We start from the raw sequence: 17,368 nt of genomic DNA, 5'->3' as shown, positions 1-17,368 counted from the left end.
TTCTCTCCCAATGGCTGCGGCAACCCTGGTCCAATCACTCATTCAAACACATGTGTAAAAACGACTGGAAACGGCGATAATGTAGGTGATAATAACACCAGTGAGCATCCATGGAGTGTTCACCTTGTGGTAATGACTCACATGAAATACCTCACTGTGCTTTTGCAAAAAAAAAAAAAAAAAAACCTTGCTCATGGAGTTGCTGTCGACAGAGCAAGGGCTGTGGAATCAGCCCAGGCTGGAGCAAGATCCTTGCTGTGTCACTAAAGAGTCCAATGACCTTGAGAAAGTCCTTCAACCACTTTGGGCTTCTGTCTCATCTGATAAATAGGGAGACTTCTGCCCACTCTGCCTTCTTGCTACCGACAGTGCAACTTTACAGAGACATAGCAGAGATAAGGGATGGCAAAGCTCACCAGGAACCAGAATGCACTAACCACACAGATAAGGCTGGGACAGGCTCGGGTCCAAGGTCATGCAGCTGGTTCACGGCTAACCTGGAACTGAGGCCCAGGCGTCAGAACTCCCAGGCCAAACAGACGGAGCTGCTGTTCTGCTCAGCTCAGTGGACCACAGAGCCCACCAGCAGCTGGCATGGAAGGCTGTTCCACACAGGAACTCCCCGCGGCTGACTTTCTGTCTCATGAGACCAGCTCCTCGGCCTCATGCATCACAACCAGCACAGATGTTTCTGTCTCTAAATTTGCAACATACACACACACTCTCAGTGTCACACGCTTGTGTACACCTTCTCTCACACAGATTATCAGAATTCACAGAACTGGTCCTGTAAGCAGTCAGCATCCTGGGAAATTCTGGAACCCTCCGGCTATGACTACTCTTTAAGATGACGATTTCTGGAGGTGGGTAGGAATTAAGGAAATAAAGTGCCTTGGGGTAGCCACATGTTTCTCTAGCAAATTTTACTTCATTTTGGTGAATATCAGAAGATCCAAGTAACTCCGACTCTTTAGAAAGTGATTCTTCCTTTATTAGACTAGATGGCACTGTGGTATCACCCTTTTGATGACCAAGGAAATCGTATTTCATGTCAAATAATTTTGCTTCCACTGGGGACTGTCCAAGAGGCTAAGCCCTCCCCTTTGAGGGGTCCTCGTTATCCTATGGAAATTTTCTGAAGGAATCTGCCAGAGGACAGTGGCCATCAAATACACAAGATCACAATGACAATAATGTGTGTTTACACACTATGTCACACTACCTGTCCAAAGGGATTTTAAAAGGCACATGTGCATTGTGGAACTCCAGAGAGGGCCGGGCCATAGTAGCCAAGACTTCGTTTTTTCCTCCTCTGCCACAGCCATGGCTGTGGAATTCGATTTTTGCCCTCAAGAGTTTTTTTTTTATATCAGCACCTTTCACTACACCTACAGGCTCCATTAGCAAGAGGAATTATTTTCAATATTGCCAAATTGCTTGTGAACATCTTAAACCCTAAAGTCTTGTGGTGACAATGGCTTACACAATTCTCACAGTGGATTGAGGTGGCAGCCTTCCTAGGGTCAAGGTTCTCTTAGGAGGTTGGGAACAGAGGAGGTTAGTGCTGGAAGGGAAATGGAAGTTCAACAGATTCTCCCAGAATTCCAGCATTCAGAAAGGACACTGTAAACTGACGGATGGGAAAGTGAGTAGCGGGTGAGGTTTCCTCTAAATCTCAATGATGACCAGAAAGTTGGAGGGCTCTATTCGTCTGGGGCTGGACAGAAAAACCCACATTGGCTGTCGCATTCCGAGAGGTACCAACAAAAGGTGATAATGTTTGGAGCAGAGCAGCCCTCACCATGAGAAGGGAATGGGGAATCTGTCCAGGGAAGCAGCCTCTGTAGCAGCAGCAATCTCCTGTGGTCAGCTCAGTGGAGAGACAGAGAGCATGGCCATGTCAACTAAACTCACCTTATCCATTCCCGGCATCCCCTGCAGCAGCCCTCTCTGTTTTATAGAGAGCAGCAGAATGGGAGCCCTGACTGGGGCAACTGCACCCCAAAGAGTCCTTCCTACTCCCCACTTTATGACATTCCCTGACCTCCAGCAACCAGGCATTGCAGCTGGCTGGAGGAAAATGCCCTCGCTTCAAAAGTGACTGGCTTTTCATAAAACAGCTCTTTCAGCATCAGCCATAGGTTCCCAGCAAGTGGACTGGCAGCGCCCTGCTCTAGGGCTCGAATTTGTAAATCAGGAGAGGTTTCTCAAGACTGAGCCCCACACGGGATCCGCAGCAGCGTCCCAACCCGCCCTTCAGCCAGCGAGATGGCCCTTACACTCGCAAAGCGCAGGGGATGCCCCGCGTGCAGCCAGTAACCAGGGGCGCAAGCTGGGTACTGGGTGTCCACAAACAGCCACAGAGGGACATTTATTCGCCCAAAGAGAGTAGAGCCAGCGGAAAGAAAGGAGGAGCGAGGCGACAAAAGTATGGAAGGAAGAGGGAAAAACACACACACACAGAAAAGGTTAAAGAAAGGACGGGAAGCAAAGTGAGAAAGGAAAACGGAGGGAGAAGGAAAGAGCAAGCGGCCAGGAGCTGACAAGATCCCAAGCAAGAGAAAGAGAGGCGAATAGACGAAGCGAAGGGAAAGGCCGGGGAGGAGGGGGAAGAATGCGGGATCGTCAAAGAAGAGAAAGGCAGCTTGGGAACCTGGGCGCGGAGAAAAGAGAGAGGCTGGAGGGACTCAGGCACGCTACACGGAGAGCGCGGCTCTTTCCGGCGCTCCAGTGAGGAATCGACATTCTGTACCCTGTCCCGGCGGCTGCCGGGGGTAGGGGGTGGCGGGAGGGGGGCTCGTCCCGGGCCTCCCAGCCGCTTCCCCCCGCGCACTCTGAGCCGCCAACCAGGCCAACCCGTGTGCAGACATAGGAGCCGTCCCGGGTAGGAATAGACAAGCTTCCTGCGGCCGCCACAGCGCCGTGCTCCCATGCGCCAGGGCGCCAGGCGCCTGCCCAGCCCAGCTCGGGCGCCACTGCAGGGACGCCGAGGTGCTCCCTGGGTCACCCGCACCAGTCGGCCGCGCCTTCCGATCCTCTGCCGGGTCAGCGCCCCACTCGGCTCGGGGGGCCCTGATCGGCCGCGGGCGCGCACTCACCTGGACGGTCTCAGCCTGGCATCGCGCTTGCCGTCCACCACGGCGGGCACGCAGCTGGTGAGCTCGGTCCAGTCGGCGTGCAGTCCGCAGCTCCAGCCCGTGGAGAACCTGGAGAAGAGCCAGGTCTCCCGCTTACCAGGCCGATGGCAAGTGCATTTCTTCTGACCCACGCGGCACTCACACGGCTGCTCCAGCTGGATGTTGCGCACCAGGTGGCGGCCGAAAGTGGTGCCTCCGGTCTTTTGGATGTGCAGGAACACGATCAGGTCATCGCCCTTGATGTCGAAGTCTACCTTGCGCAGAAGGTCGCCGCGGCTGAAATTGTAACGGGGCACGAACCTGGCGGAGCTCTCATCCTCCGAGCGGTACGGGTCCGGCAGCGGGGAGCTGAACGCCTGCAGACGGAGGAGCTGGCATTCTGTGCCGGGGCACACGTATTGGAGGACGATCACCGCAAATAGGAAGAGCATCACCAAAGCCAGCAGCAGCTTGTTGGATTTCTCATCCATGTTCCCGACGCTGGGGGAAACCCAAGCTCCTTACGTCAATCCCGCAGCTCAGCCCGCGCTCGCCGCGCGCCCGCACCGCCCCCTCCCCTGGCGCCGCGGTTGCTCCCCTTTCCCCCTCCCTTCGGCACCGAGTACTCCACCGCGGCGGCGGCGGCGGCGGCGGCGGCGGCGCCCTTCCCCGCTTCCTTCCTTCCCGGCAGGCTCAGCGCTGTGGCTTCTGCCGCACACCCCTCCTCCCCCCCACCCCATCGACTCCTTACCGCTGGCCGCCTGCCCTCTCCCCGCACCGGAGCTCTCTGGAGAGGCTTCGCGGGGTTTCGTACCAGTGGGACCCCGCCTGCCCCGGTTGCCCCACTCCCCAACTCATACCACGGGTCCGAGCCTCCGCTCATCTCGTTCCACTCTCGGTGGCTCCGTGGTTCCCATCCCCATCCCGCTTCGCCCACCGGACTCTCCCCGGGGCTTCTGCCCCCAGTCCCTTTGGCGCGCACGCCGCCACCTCCTCGCCTGCCCAATCTCGGGCTCCTTCACCGTGCGCCTCCGAAGCCCTGCTCTTGCCCGCACCGGGTTGCCCATCTTGGGGGCCGCCTCGAGGGAGCTCAGAGCCCGGCGTTCGGAGTTCCCCTGGGGGAATGGGGTCCGCGAGCAACCCGACTTGCTAGCTGAGACGCTGCGCTAAGGGTGCCCGCGGAAGCGCGGGGAAGGAGCCGCAGCGTAGCCAAACGCACGCCGCTCCCCTCCAGAGCCGCGAGCCCGGCCGCCGCGGGCCAGCCGGAACTTTGCGCCCTTTCCTCTCCTCGCGGTTGCTTTCCTTTCCCGCACCGTTCCCGCGCGCCCTGGCCCGGAAGCGCGAGTCCCGCTTTCGCCTAAAACGTACCTGGCTAGGGGACCGAAAATCTTGGAGAATATCGCGCCGAGCACGTGCTTCAGAGAGTGGCCCAGGGCGGCCAGGCCCCGGGTGAGCAGGGCCCGGCAGAGGGAGCCCAGGTCCCAGCGTCTCCTGAGGTCGTGCATCCGCCTGCGGCGGCCTCGGAGCAGTAGCGCGAAGAGAGGGGCGCGCGCGGCTCCCGCCAGAGAAGAAGAAGCCTTTAGGGGCTCGTCCAGGCGCGGCTGGGAGTTGAATCCGCGAGACACACCCCTAGGAGGGCCCGCGCGGACTGAGGCGGCGACTGATCCGGGCCGGCTTGCTGCCAATTCGGCCTCTACTCTGGAATGCCGGCGGGGACAGGTGGTGCGGGCGGGCTCTCCTCGCTCCAGTTGCAACGGCGGCCCGAGCGCCCGGGCTGCACACGCAGGCAGTGCCATTCCCCCCTTCAGGCAACTCAGGGTACTAAGGGTCAGGAGCGAGCTTGAATTTATGTAATAATGCCTCACGCCTAAGAGTTCAAACCACTTAAGCAAAAGACCTGGGTTTTCTACTGTTTGGGGGAACGGAGATCACTCTAGTGAGCACATCACTACACTTTGGCTCGTAATTTCAGCCTCCCCTAAAATAGCAAAGGCGCAAATTGGACCTTTTCCCTCTCTCCTTGCCAATTTCCATTCTCCAACGGAAGCAGGGGCATTTTCTGAAAAGGTAAGTCAGCATGAAGGAAAAAGCATGACCAAAAAAAAACGTTTCAGAATGAGAATTTGAGCTTTTTTAGAGCAGGGACTGGTCCTTACTTCCCTATTCTTTCTCAGTCCCCAGCATCAAGCCCCGTGCCTACAGGAAGGCTTCACTCATAAGATTCGTTAAAAGAAAGGCACATGATTAAATACTACATGGGGGGGGTGCATCTAATCCAAGGTGGTGTGACAAATGAGGAAGCAGGCCCAGAGAGGGAAAGGAATGTGCCCAAGGTCACACAGCAGAGCCTGCGGGTTTGAACCCAGGAAGCCATCCATTTCCTAACACCACCTCTTTTAATAAACAGGTGCAGAGCACCCTCAAGCCAAGTGTCCCGAAAGGTTCTATTCCACTGCAGGACCAGCACTGTAAGGATTGGCAAGGGAAGAAGGAATGTCCCTTTAGAACAAGGTCCCAGGACTCAGGACTCTGACTATTCCCATCTGATTGATCAGGTATTGGAAACTGGTATTTCTGTGAATGAGTGTCCACTGGTGTCCAGGCCCACCTCTGCAGAAGGAACTCGGGCTGGCAGTGGTGTCTCAGAACAGTGTTGTTGGGGAGGTGGGGGCCCATGAGCTGAGTCCTAGGGGTGGCAGTAGGTCCCTCCAGAGACAGGCGCTCCCAGGATCTCCCTTAGAACATTTGATCCCTTGCTGAGCTCTGTTCATCCCTCGTCTATTCTCTCTGTGCAGTAAGGCAGTGAACACTGGTCTCCAGACCTGAGATTCTGTCATTTGCTTGCTGGGCAGCCTTGGGATTATGACTTGCCCCTCCTGAGCCTCAGTTTCCTCTGCTGTAAAATAGAACTAATTCATTTCTGACCATCTGGATCACTGTGAGGATGGCCTTTGATGTTGATGTTTAGTCTCTACATCCGACTCTTTGCGACCCCATGGGCTGTAGCCCACCATACTCTTCTCTCCATGGGATTTCTCCAGGCAAGAATACTGGAGCGGGTTGCCATATCCTCCTCTAGGGGATCTTCCTGACCCAGAGTTTGAACCCCGATCTCTTACATCTCCTGCATTGCAGGTGGATTCTTCACTGCTGAGCCACCAAGGCTTCCCAGGGATGGGTTTGGGCAATTTCAAATGAGGCAGTGTTTACCTCCTGCTCTAAGCTCACATGTGCCAACTGAGTCATAGGCCAGTGAAGGCAGAGGCCCTTCTCAGGCAATTTCACAGCTGTGCCCCTTGCCCTTACCTCCTTCCCAGACATCCCCAGTCCTGGTTGGACTTCCTTGTGGCCCCCAAGCTACTGGGGACAGTGAGAGTCCCTTAGTCCGGCGGCAAGCATGAGGGATTCTTGAGAATCCTGCATTTCAGGCATTTCACCTATCTGGGGATCCCACATCTGGGGAGGGATGGGGGGGATCAGCTGATGGATGAAGGAGTCAGACTAAGGAGTCAGATGGCCTCCCAGAGAGCTCCCCAGATGCCCCCAGGCTTGTGGGACACATGTGCAAGGGCAGGTGAGGGGAGAGCCAGGGGAGCCATGAGGATGGCTGAGGAGCTCAACTTGCCAGTTGTCCCTGCCTGCTCCCAGGCCACCCATTCGACTCCTTTGGTCTCTTCAGTAGGTGGCTCTCTTCATGGTGACATATGAGAACCACCTCCTGCCCACCAGTACATTCAATGGGTCCCCAGAGAAACACTTCTAGAACACAGTGGGTCACACATTCATGCCCCCAGTGACTCTTAAGAACTCTGGAGTTCCTGCTCTAAGAGAGATCAGTGGGACTGGAACATGGGAAGGTGCCTTGGATGGGGGTGGGGGACTGGTAACCAGTATAGGAAACAGTCAGGATTTACTCATTTAGGTCATAAAGAAGGACACATGCACACAGTCAGTCTGATTCTCAGAGGAAGGGGCAGTCAGGTTGGTAGTTTTGCTCTGCACAAAGAAGGAACAGGATGAGACTGTGAAGTCCAGCTTCTGAGATGGGATGTGTGTGCTCATCCACTTAGTCATGTCCAACTCTGTGACCCCATGGACTGTAGCATGCCAGGCTCCTCTGTCCATGGGATTCTCCAAGGCAAGAATACTGGAGGGGGTTGCCATTTCCTCCTCCAGGGGATCTTCCCGACCCAGGGGTCAAACTCACGTCTCCTGAGTGTCCTGCATTGGCAGGCAGATTCTTTACCACTGAGCAACCTGAGTGTATTTTAGTGTGACTATATACATCGGCTCCCTGGAGGGTATTTGCATTTCTACAACTTTCCTCTACCCTTATCCTGTAAGAAAAATAAAGAAATGACTCTCTTGTGGTGGATTTCATACATCTGGGTTCCTAAAAGTGGGAAGAAACTGTCTGTGGGGGAGTAGGGAACAAGTCTCAGAGGACTGTTCCTGGGGTGAAGAGGCTCCCTGCTAAGAAGAGGGAATTTGTCCCGTGTGTGTCCTGAGAGCTATGTTCTCCTGAGGCCATGCCTTGGCCTTCGTAGGACATTCCAAGACCTCTTGCAATGCTGGGCTGGGCCCATCTTCCAGGAACTGGTTCCCCCTAGGAATTGAGTAACAAAGATCCTGATACTCTAGAAGGGCTTCCCAGATGGTGCTAGTGGTAAAGAATCCACCTGCAATGCAGGAGACATAAGAGATGCAGGTTCTATCCCTGTGTCAGGAATGGCAACCAACTCCAGTATTCTTGCCTGGAGAATGTCTTGCCAGGACAGAGGAGCCTGGTGGGCTACAGTCCATGGGGTCTCAAAGAGTCAAACACAACTGAAGTGACTTATCATGCATGCTCATACTCTGAAATCAGCCCTCTTTTGGAGATTGTGGTGAGGGACAGGTCTATGGTTTTGCATCTTCTTCCTTAGGGCAGCCTGAGTGGTGGTCTGTGTATGTATTTGGGATTCAGGACTTGGAACATGAGGAGGACTCTGCAATCTGAGCAGGGCTTCTGGTTGTCTCCACAGTGAGCCATTCTTTTCATTATTTATCCAGAACCTTATCCTCCCATGGTTTCCACAAAATGTTGCCGATTCTGGGAGCATAAAGGTCAGGCTGGCTTGCATACTAAGCAGTGTGCTCCCAAATACGAATTTGGTTGCTGGTGTCTGAGAGGAGAGCAGGAGGTGGTTGAGAGAGCCCTGGCCTGGGAGTCCAGAGACTTGGGTTGCCGAGAACAGGACCCTGTATGACCATGAGGAAGACACCTGTTCGATCTTGGGCTCAGTTGCCCTATTCGTAAGAAGTCACAGTCGGTGTTGTCCCTAAGGGCATTGTCCTGCTCTAATATGGTAAGTCACTTGCTTTTCTTGTCTTCTTCAAGGGCCAGAGTGCTGCCAAACTCTCAGTGCCTCCTCGCAGGGCAGAGCCCAGTCCTTCCTTCTTTCTGTAACAGTCACATGGTGCGGAACCATTAGGCAATCAGCAGCTGGACTTGTCCTGAGCCTGTGTAACAGGGGTAACAGCAGGGTCCCCTGTTCAAATTGAAACAGAAACAGTGGAAACTTAATGTCAAATAAAGTGCTGGCGAATAACTGAAGTAAATAAATTTATTTTTAAAAGTGCTGGCATTCTTTATAGAATATAAAACACTAAGAAAATATGCTTTCCCATTACCCCGAGCATTGCCTCAAAGCTGTCTTTCCAGCTGTCGCTAATTTAAAAAAAAAAAAAGCTCATACTCTCAATTATAGGTGATTTTTGTCACCAAGATTGAAAACATGCAAACTGTTGTCACTTCATTGCTGTTTTTCTGCATCTCTCCAAACTGAATGAACAGCATTGCTTCATGAAAGCACTGCTCTGAAATTTGACTTTAATATTCTAAACAGGTTCGGTGTGTTATAGACAGCACTCTCAATGGTTGTCTATTTTTCTCCCATGAAGCACTGAATTATTTGTTTAGCCTTTAAAAAAACACATGGGGTTGAAGGAATCAAAAGAGGAGGAGGATGTCAGGGTGATGTGTATGCTGAATGAACGCGTGCTGCAAAGGCAAGAGAAAGAAGCACTGGATCAGGGTTCATGGTCAACTGTGAACATCAGACCCATGGCCACCCTTCTCCTGATGAGAACTGCCCACCATTTCCCCAACAGTGACACCCCCATTTCTCACCGACAGCCTTTGGAGGAGTCTGTCCAGGCAGGACTTTGAAAGCCATGGTGAGCCAAGGCCTGGCAACCACCAGGGGCAGCAGGTCAGACTCCACTCCTGATACAGTCATGTTGCTTATTTGGGCCTCAGTCTCCACTCATAAAATAGCCTGACCAGGTACCCTCCAAAAACTGGCTTAGGGGTAGAATAAAGAGGAAGCCAATCTCAAATGAGTTTATTTTAAAAAGGAAAGGGCACAGGTTTGGAGAGCACCTTGCCCTGGGGTTTCATCAGGGCTCTCTGAGCTGTCTCAGAGCCTCAGTTTTCCATTCCATGAAAATGGAATATAACAACCTCACTTGGTTGTAATATGAGTTCACTAAAACAATCTATGGGAGGTATTCAGTTGAGTTCCTGGAAAGAGTACACCTTGTGTAAATGTCCATTTCTCTTCACTTTCGACTGAATATCTTTGGTTTGAGCTCTTGGTTTATATTTCCCACAACAGTAACATACACATATTTAATGACCCCCATTTTCTTTGCCTGCCTTCCTGTCTCACTCTCCCTTCACATATCTCCAGTGCTTTCTGGAGCTGGTGTCCCCTGGGTGACGAAAGAATAAAATGATCCATTTAATCACACTGAGGAATGAGACATGTCCACGTGAACCCTGGCAGGAGACATCTACAAAGGAGGAGGAAAAATGATCCTCACCAGGAGACACCATGAAACAGGCACAATAGCAGTGGAGGAGATGCTTGGGGAGCTGAGCTGGAGGGTTTTAAGTATGTGCAGAACTTACAGGGCCAGCCCCACTCTAAATTATTGACAGTAATTTTCGACTCTGTTCACTTCAAAAGTTAATGGTCGATTTGGCCAGAGCAGTTTCGACTTGATCAGCTGGGCAAACCACAGCGGTCATGAAAAACATGGTCAGCTTTGTGTTCATCCGATGTGAGCCAGAGCTGGGCCAGTAACACCCTTTCCCCGTGGCTGAGTAGAAAAAGCGCCAAGCTGGAGGCGAAGAAAACAATGTTTGAGTCTTAGTTCTGCCTCCAGCTCACTGTGTGACCCTGGGCTAGTCTCTTGACCTCTCTGGGATTTAGCTCCTGACCTTGGTAAATGGAGGGGCTGTATCAGATGATTCTGAAGACCAAAGACCGGTCCCAGCAGGAACTTGCTGTGATCTAAGTTATGCCAGCTACCAAGCAGAGCTGAGGAGGGACCGCACTCTCTCTAGCCTTTGTGCAGGCAAAAATGCTCTACTGAAGATGACCTCAAGCTTGTGGCTGAGTCAGAAAAGCCAAAGGAGGACTTAGAGGAGGCAGCTTTCTTAGATCACGTGGGTAAGAGAGAAACTTGAAAATAAACCTTCTGGGCTTCTGCTGACTTAGAAAGTAAAGTCAAAACTGAAGGATTGGGGAAAAGTGTTGAGAACTGACCTCCCACTGACACAAAAGCCCTAGGTAGGTTTTAATAATGATAATAACAAAAGCAAGAGTGGCCCTGCCTGGCCCACAGCCTCCCACTTGTTTGCTTACTGTGGGATCTTTGCAAGAGAGGAGCACGCCCACTGCTGATCTCCTGGCTGGTCTCTGTGGGAGTTCTAGTTTTGAATAATAAAATACAAAAGCTGAAAATTATATCTCAGAGCAATCTGGAGGATTTAGAGGAAGCTAACCTCTGAGGGCAAATTGGCTCCCAGGAAAAGGATCTCTTTGTCACCCAAATGGGCTTGAAGAGGGAGGTTTTATAAGAACAACCCAGGAAAAGAGAAAAGTTAATTTAGAGAAATCATACATGTCACCGCCTAAGTGAAAATTAATTTTTAATCAGAGGGAGCCAGATTAGAGTTAACTGGGCTTGAGAGCAAAACCTAGAAAAGGACTTACTTTTTTATGTACGTATTTTCAAAATCCAGATTTCACTAAAAGACATGAGAACGCAGAAAGCTACAAGCTTAGAGCAGCAGAGGGAAATGAACTTGGTGAAAGACATGGTGAGCATTCATCTACACTGAAAAGCTGCCTTAGTGGGTACCATCTTGTGAAATATTTAGCTGACACAGAAGACAATATTCGAGTCCCCAGTCAGAAGAGTTGATACGAGTGAATAAAGGGTTAGAATTGTGATGGGGGCAACTGAGGAGAGGGTGACATTTTGTCAAGGCTGCCAGCTCCAGTGCTCTGCACCATGGTCAGGGATGGCTGGCCATGGTGATGTCACCTGTAGACTGACTCCAAAATGCTTAGCAGACTATGCCAGGAAGATCTCCTTGACTCCACACCTATTATGTGTCAAGCACTTGGCTACACACTTCACATGCCCTCTCTCAATTAACATGCTCAGCAAGGGACTTCCCTGATGGCCCAGTGGCTAAGACTGTGCAGTCCCAATGCAGGGGGCTCCAGGTTCCATCTCGGGTCAGGGAACTAGATTCCACATGCCTCAACTAAGAGTTCATGTGCCACAACTAAAAGATTCTGCATGCTGCAACTAAGACCTGGCATGGCCAAATAAATAGATTAAAAAAAAAAACACAAAACATGTTTGGCAGCCCAGCGAGGTGATTACTTTTGTTGTACTTATTTTACAGATGAGTAAAATGGGGTTCAGGATTAGAGCCACCCAGCTTGGAAGTAGTGGAGCTGTGCTGTGGTGGTGGTGTGCTCAGTCGTGTCCGACTCTTTGCAACCCCATAGATTGTAGCCCTCCAGGCTCCTCTGTCCATGGAATTCTCCAGGCAAGAATACTGGAGTGGGGTTGCCATGCCTTCCTCCAGGGGATCTTCCCGACCCAGGTATCGAACCTGTGTCTCTTACGTCTCCTGCATTGGCAGGCAGGTTCTTTACCACTGGCACCACTTGGGAAGCCCAGTGGAGCTGAGACTTGAACGCAAATCTGTTAATCTCCACAGTGAGTCCAGTGTCCCAGTGATGCTCATCCAGCTCCAAGACGTCTGGGCATGAGCTGGAGAGTGAGTCATCCTGTCCACAAATGGAATATCAAGAAACTTAGATGGTCCTCATCCTAGGCAGAGAGATCATGGTGTGTGTGGGGAGGGGGGCACATGCTCTGAGGACACTGAGGGAAATCGAGGTTAGGGGCTCAGAGCCTGAACTTTGTTAATGGTAAAGAGGGAAGCATAGATGCAGACACTGCAAACTGGGTAACTCAATGCACACATAACCTTGGGACATCACCCACACTATCTGATATGGTTATTTTTTTTTTTTGAAGTGTCTTAAGCAACTTTGTCCACTCCGCTATGCAATAACCTTCCGGAAGGCTGGGACCTTGGCTTCTTCATTTTTAAAACTTCTCCTCAGAGCCCAATAACAATAATTTTGGTCTAAGGCTTCTTGGTTTACCAAAGACTTTCATGGACACTGACTCGACCTTCAAAATAACTCAACAAGGCAGCTGTTCTTGCCCTCACTTTATCTGTGGGGAAATGGCATTTGGTAGGGCCGAAGGACCTTGGTCAAGGGCACACAGCTGATGTGGAGTTATCACTGCTGACCACTCCCTTGATACCCCCAAGCACGCAAGCCAACACGAGGTAATCACAAGGCCTCTCACAGAGGATCTGCCATAGACTAGACGCTCAAGAGATGTCCGTTGTCCCCTTCCTTGACAATATATGATTTTAAAATGTTTTCTTTGCACTAATTATATCCTACCTGGTACCCCAATATATTCAACAGACACCAGTCTACATTCAGAAAGCTTACCACTGATGTAAGGAAATACAGCCCATGTGTGTGCCCAGTGACCCAGTCCCTTCCTTGTCATTGAGGTTGTACAAAAAGTGTCCTAGCTTCAGAAGATGTGGCACATATATACAATGGAATGCCACTCAGCCATAAAATTAAGAATGAAATAATGCCATTTGTAGCAATATGGGTGGACCTAGAGGTTGTCATACTATGTGAGGCAAGCCAGATGGGGACAAATACCATATGATATCACTTATATGGAACCTGAAGTATGACACGAATGAACACATCTATGAAACAGAAACAGATTCACAGACATGGAGAACAGACTTGTGGTTGCCAAGGTGGGGCTGGGAATGGGGGAAGGATGGATTGGGAGTTTGGGATTAAGAAATGCAAGCTATTATAGATAGGTGGAGAAGGCAATGGCACCCCACTCCAGCACTCTTGCCTGGAAAGTCCATGGATGGAGGAGCCTGGGAGGCTGCAGTCCATGGGATCGCTAGGAGTCAGACATGACTGAGCGACTTCACCTTCACTTTTCTCTTTCATGCACTGGAGAAGGAAATGGCAACCCACTCCAGTGTTCTTGCCTGGAGAATCCCAGGGACGGCGGAGCCTCGTGGGCTGCCGTGTATGGGGTCGCACAGAGTCGGACACGACTGAAGCGACTTAGCAGCAGCAGCAGCATAGATAGGTAGATCAGTAACCGAATCACTTAACACCAAAAACTATCACAGCATTGTAAATCAACTATGCTTCAATCAAATTAAAAAAAATTTTCAAGTGCCCTAGCTTTGCCCAATTACAAATGCCACCCTCCATCTGTGGCACCAAGAGTGTGACACTGTGAGCAGTGTGTGGTTGCACAAGCCCACTATAGTTTGTATCAACATCTACAGCCCCATTAGGACAAATAGTTGATATTTTAGACCAAGTCAACAAGCTGGTGTGTTTTATTTCACTCGAGCTGTGTCTGTCCTGCTCACTCTTCTCCCTGCAAAAAGCAGTTTTTTGACTTGGTCTAAAAAATCAACTATTTGTCCGAATGGAGCTGTAGATGTTGATACAAACTGTAGTGTGCCTTTTGCAGGGAAAAGAGTGAGCGGGACAAGACACAGTTCGAGTGAAATAAAACACACTCTAAACGTTTCACCCTAAACGTTTCTAAAGTTCCAGATCTTGCCAGTGGTTTGTTAGCAAGTCAAAGCAGAAACTGACTTTTGGTATTCCAGAGTCTTCTGGAAGACAGCCATATAAGGAATTGCTTGATGAACAGTTCCTGGCTCTCTAATCAAGGACAAATCTTCTGCCAGCTGAGACGCAAGATGCTGTGGCAGAGTAGCAAGCTAACAACAAAGACAACGACGACAACAGTTTGCCAGGATGATGCACACCCAGAATGCAGGAGAGGCTGTTTTCTTTGTGGAATGCATCTGGAAGTATGGCTAGATGTGATTTATCATCTGCATTAGATGCTCCACCATGACATCCTAAATAGACATTTTATGTTGGATATCAACTGGGAAAATTTTTATTCGACACTAATTTCATCAAAACCTGTGTAGCTGATATACCCAGATTTCATCAACTGAAGGAGAATGAGTATAATATAAGCTATTCACTCTAAAGGCATTACTTTATTATCTGAACCTTCTTTGAGCTCTATTATACAATAGAGTTTGTAGCCTAATACTTAGATTTAAAAAAAATGTAGAGTCGGAGATTCAGGCTGAACTGTACCTCCTTGTAAGACCCCTGAAACGGATCTGAAATGATAAGGAAGTCACTCTTGGAGTATTTACAGACCACTCTTCATGTCAAAGAACGTAAAAAAGTCTCCCAAAGGCAAAGTGGTTTGGGCAGGTCCTTTTCCTGCCCTTCCTTCTCAAAAGTCTGCTACAAAGGCTCTGGTCAGTGCTGCAGGCTGCTCTTTCATCTCCGTAACCTGAGCACCTCTGCAGAGCAGGCTCCCTCTCCGCATGGCATTCAGTGAATTCCGAGTCAAGTCCAGGCTCGAGTCAGCTGCCTTCATTGTAAGTCTTTTGCAATTCAGTGGATAGCTTGGCCCTTATGCCTTGAGGATTGGAATCTCCTGGACAGGGATAGGATTTCACTTTCCATGTCTACAGCACTTGCACCAAGGTTATTAATATAGTCTATACAGGGGGATCATATTGACAGCAAGCTCAAATCCACATCATAAAGTCTGTGGCTTGAAGCTAGACTGAGCTGAGCCCCCAGGAGGAGACTGAATCACCCTAGGCATCCAGCCACCCTGGGGAATTTTGAGAGTTCAAAATCCAGTTCAAGTCGATCCTATCTAGGACACTGCTTCTTTCCTTCTATATCAGCCCCACTTTCCCAGACATCCCACCCATGCCTGGAGGTGCATTTCAACACATGAGGAAAAACATAATTTGGGGAACACCTCAGGTGTTACCTCCACTGAGGCATTAAGGACTCAAGAGTTTTAAATGAATAAATGAGTCATAATACAGTGATGTATCCCAGCCGAAGAATCAGTGAGGCCATTGGAGGAGCTGGCAACTGCAGTGAAAGGAATACACTTTCTGGATTCAGACCAGGATTTGGATCTCCATCTGGTTCCTTACTAGCTGTGTGGCCTCAGGCAAGCAGGGCCTCACTTTTCCCATCAATACAGTGGGGATAATTCTAATCAGCTATCTTGTAAAGTATGCATGAGAAAAGAGAAAAAAATGTATATAAAGCACCTTTTACAGGACCTGGCAGAGAATAAGTACCCAACAAGTTGGCAGCTACTGTTATGGAAGAGGCCAGAGAGATGGCTAGGTGTGTCTTAGCTTCGTCCAGTCATGCATGAATGTCTGCCTCCACTATGGACAAGAAGTACTCTCCTCAGATAAGACACTGGATCACAACATATGCTTTACTCTTCCTTTTGTTGTTGGTGTTTAGTCACTAGTGAAAGTGAAAGTCACTCAGTTGTGTCCGACTCTGCAACCCCATGGAATTCTCCAGGCCAGAATACTGGAGTTGGTAGCCTTTCCTTTCTCCAGGGGCCCTTCCCAAGCCAGGGGTTGAACTCAGGTGTCCCACATTGCAGACAGATTCTTTACCAGCTGAGCCACCAGGGAAGCCCAAGAGTACTGGAGTGCATAGCCTATCCCTTCAGTGAATATTCCCAACTCAGGAATCGAACCAGGGTCTCCTGCATTGCAGGTGCGTTCTTTACCAACTGAGCTATCAGGGAAGCCCAACTAGGTCATGTCTGACTCTTTGCAACCCTATAGACTGTAACCTACTAGGCTCCTCTGTCCATGGGATTTCCCAGGTAAAAATACTGGAGTGGGTTGCCATTCCCTGCTCCAGGGGACCTTCCCGACCCAGGGATCAAACTCTCATTTCCTGCCTTGGCAGGCAGATTCTTTACCACCTTGGAAGCCCATACTCTTTCTTTCACCTTTGTGTTTTTAATGATCCAAGTCATTCATGACTACAAACTTCATGAAAGTTCAAATATCGTAGAAAAAACAAAAATTCTCTTGACTCACATACAATCCCACTGCCTTCCCTCAGGGAAATCGCTGGTTTCAGTTTGTTTTGTAGGTTAAGGGACTTTTTGGTATGCAAGTGATATAAGAAAAGACATATAAAAAATATATAGTGTTGTTTTATGTGGATTTTTGGAAAAAAAACAAAATGTGTGTTTTGTATGCATGTTTCAATATTGAAGTATGATATGCATAAAGAAAAGGGAACATAGGTTAAGTGCATAGCTTGAATTTTCACAAACTGAACACACATATAATCGACATTCATATTGAAAACCATTATTATTGCCCCAGAACCCTCTTTTGTGCCCTTTTCTAGTCAATAAACTCCCCCAAATGGCAACTGTTGTGACTTATATCAGTGTATATGAGTTTTGCCTGCTTTTGTACTTTATATAAATTGAAACATACAGTGCATTAGTTTTGTGTGGCTGCTGTCACAAATGACCACAAATTCCACAGCTTAAAACAACACAAAACTATCATCTCACAGCTTCTCTAGGTCAAACATCCAGGCACAGTGTGGCTGGATTCTCTGCTCAGGGCCTCCCAGGGATAAAATCAAAGTGTCCACCAGGACTTGGGTCTCTGGTGCTGGGTTCGTCTTCCCAGTTTACCAATAGTTGATAGAATTGATTTCCTTGTGGTTGTAGGACTGAGGTCCTCATTTTCCTGATGGCTCTCGATTGGGGGTCATTCTCAGCAACTAGAAGCCACTCACGTTCCTTGTCACAAGGCTTCTTCCACCTTTAAGCCAGCAACAGAGAACTTTTTTCATGTCAGTCCCCCTTGTCCTTTAACTCTGACTTCCTCTTCTGCCAGCAAAGAACATTCTCTGCTTTGG

The 17,368-nt window shown here is 49.8% G+C and overlaps 1 protein-coding gene across 9 annotated transcripts in view; it reads right to left on the bottom strand.

Moving 5' to 3' along the window:
• HS6ST2 (heparan sulfate 6-O-sulfotransferase 2) overlaps positions 1-5,325 on the bottom strand; it is a 653,947-nt gene extending 648,622 nt beyond the window's left edge. For 2 of the 9 annotated variants that reach the window (XM_086385856.1, XM_086385855.1), the window contains exons 1-2: positions 4,485-5,318; positions 3,099-3,617 (exon numbers count right to left, since the gene is read on the bottom strand). In XM_086385856.1, coding sequence (XP_086241982.1) covers positions 3,099-3,617; positions 4,485-4,912 — 947 coding nt within the window. In that variant the 5' untranslated portion in view covers positions 4,913-5,318. Of the gene's footprint in view, positions 1-3,098; positions 3,618-4,484 lie in introns of all 9 variants that reach the window. The other 7 variants (XM_086385848.1, XM_086385849.1, XM_086385850.1 and 4 more) reach the window with 7 other exon arrangements.
• Positions 5,326-17,368: the final 12,043 nt, after the last annotated feature.

This window comes from Bos grunniens, chromosome X, assembly GCF_055505025.1.
Source record: "Bos grunniens cultivar Pamir isolate PY7600 chromosome X, Bosgru_T2T1.0, whole genome shotgun sequence".
NCBI lineage: Eukaryota > Metazoa > Chordata > Mammalia > Artiodactyla > Bovidae > Bos > Bos grunniens.
Note: the sequence above shows the minus strand (reverse complement) of the source record. Positions and strands in the feature narration are given on the sequence as shown.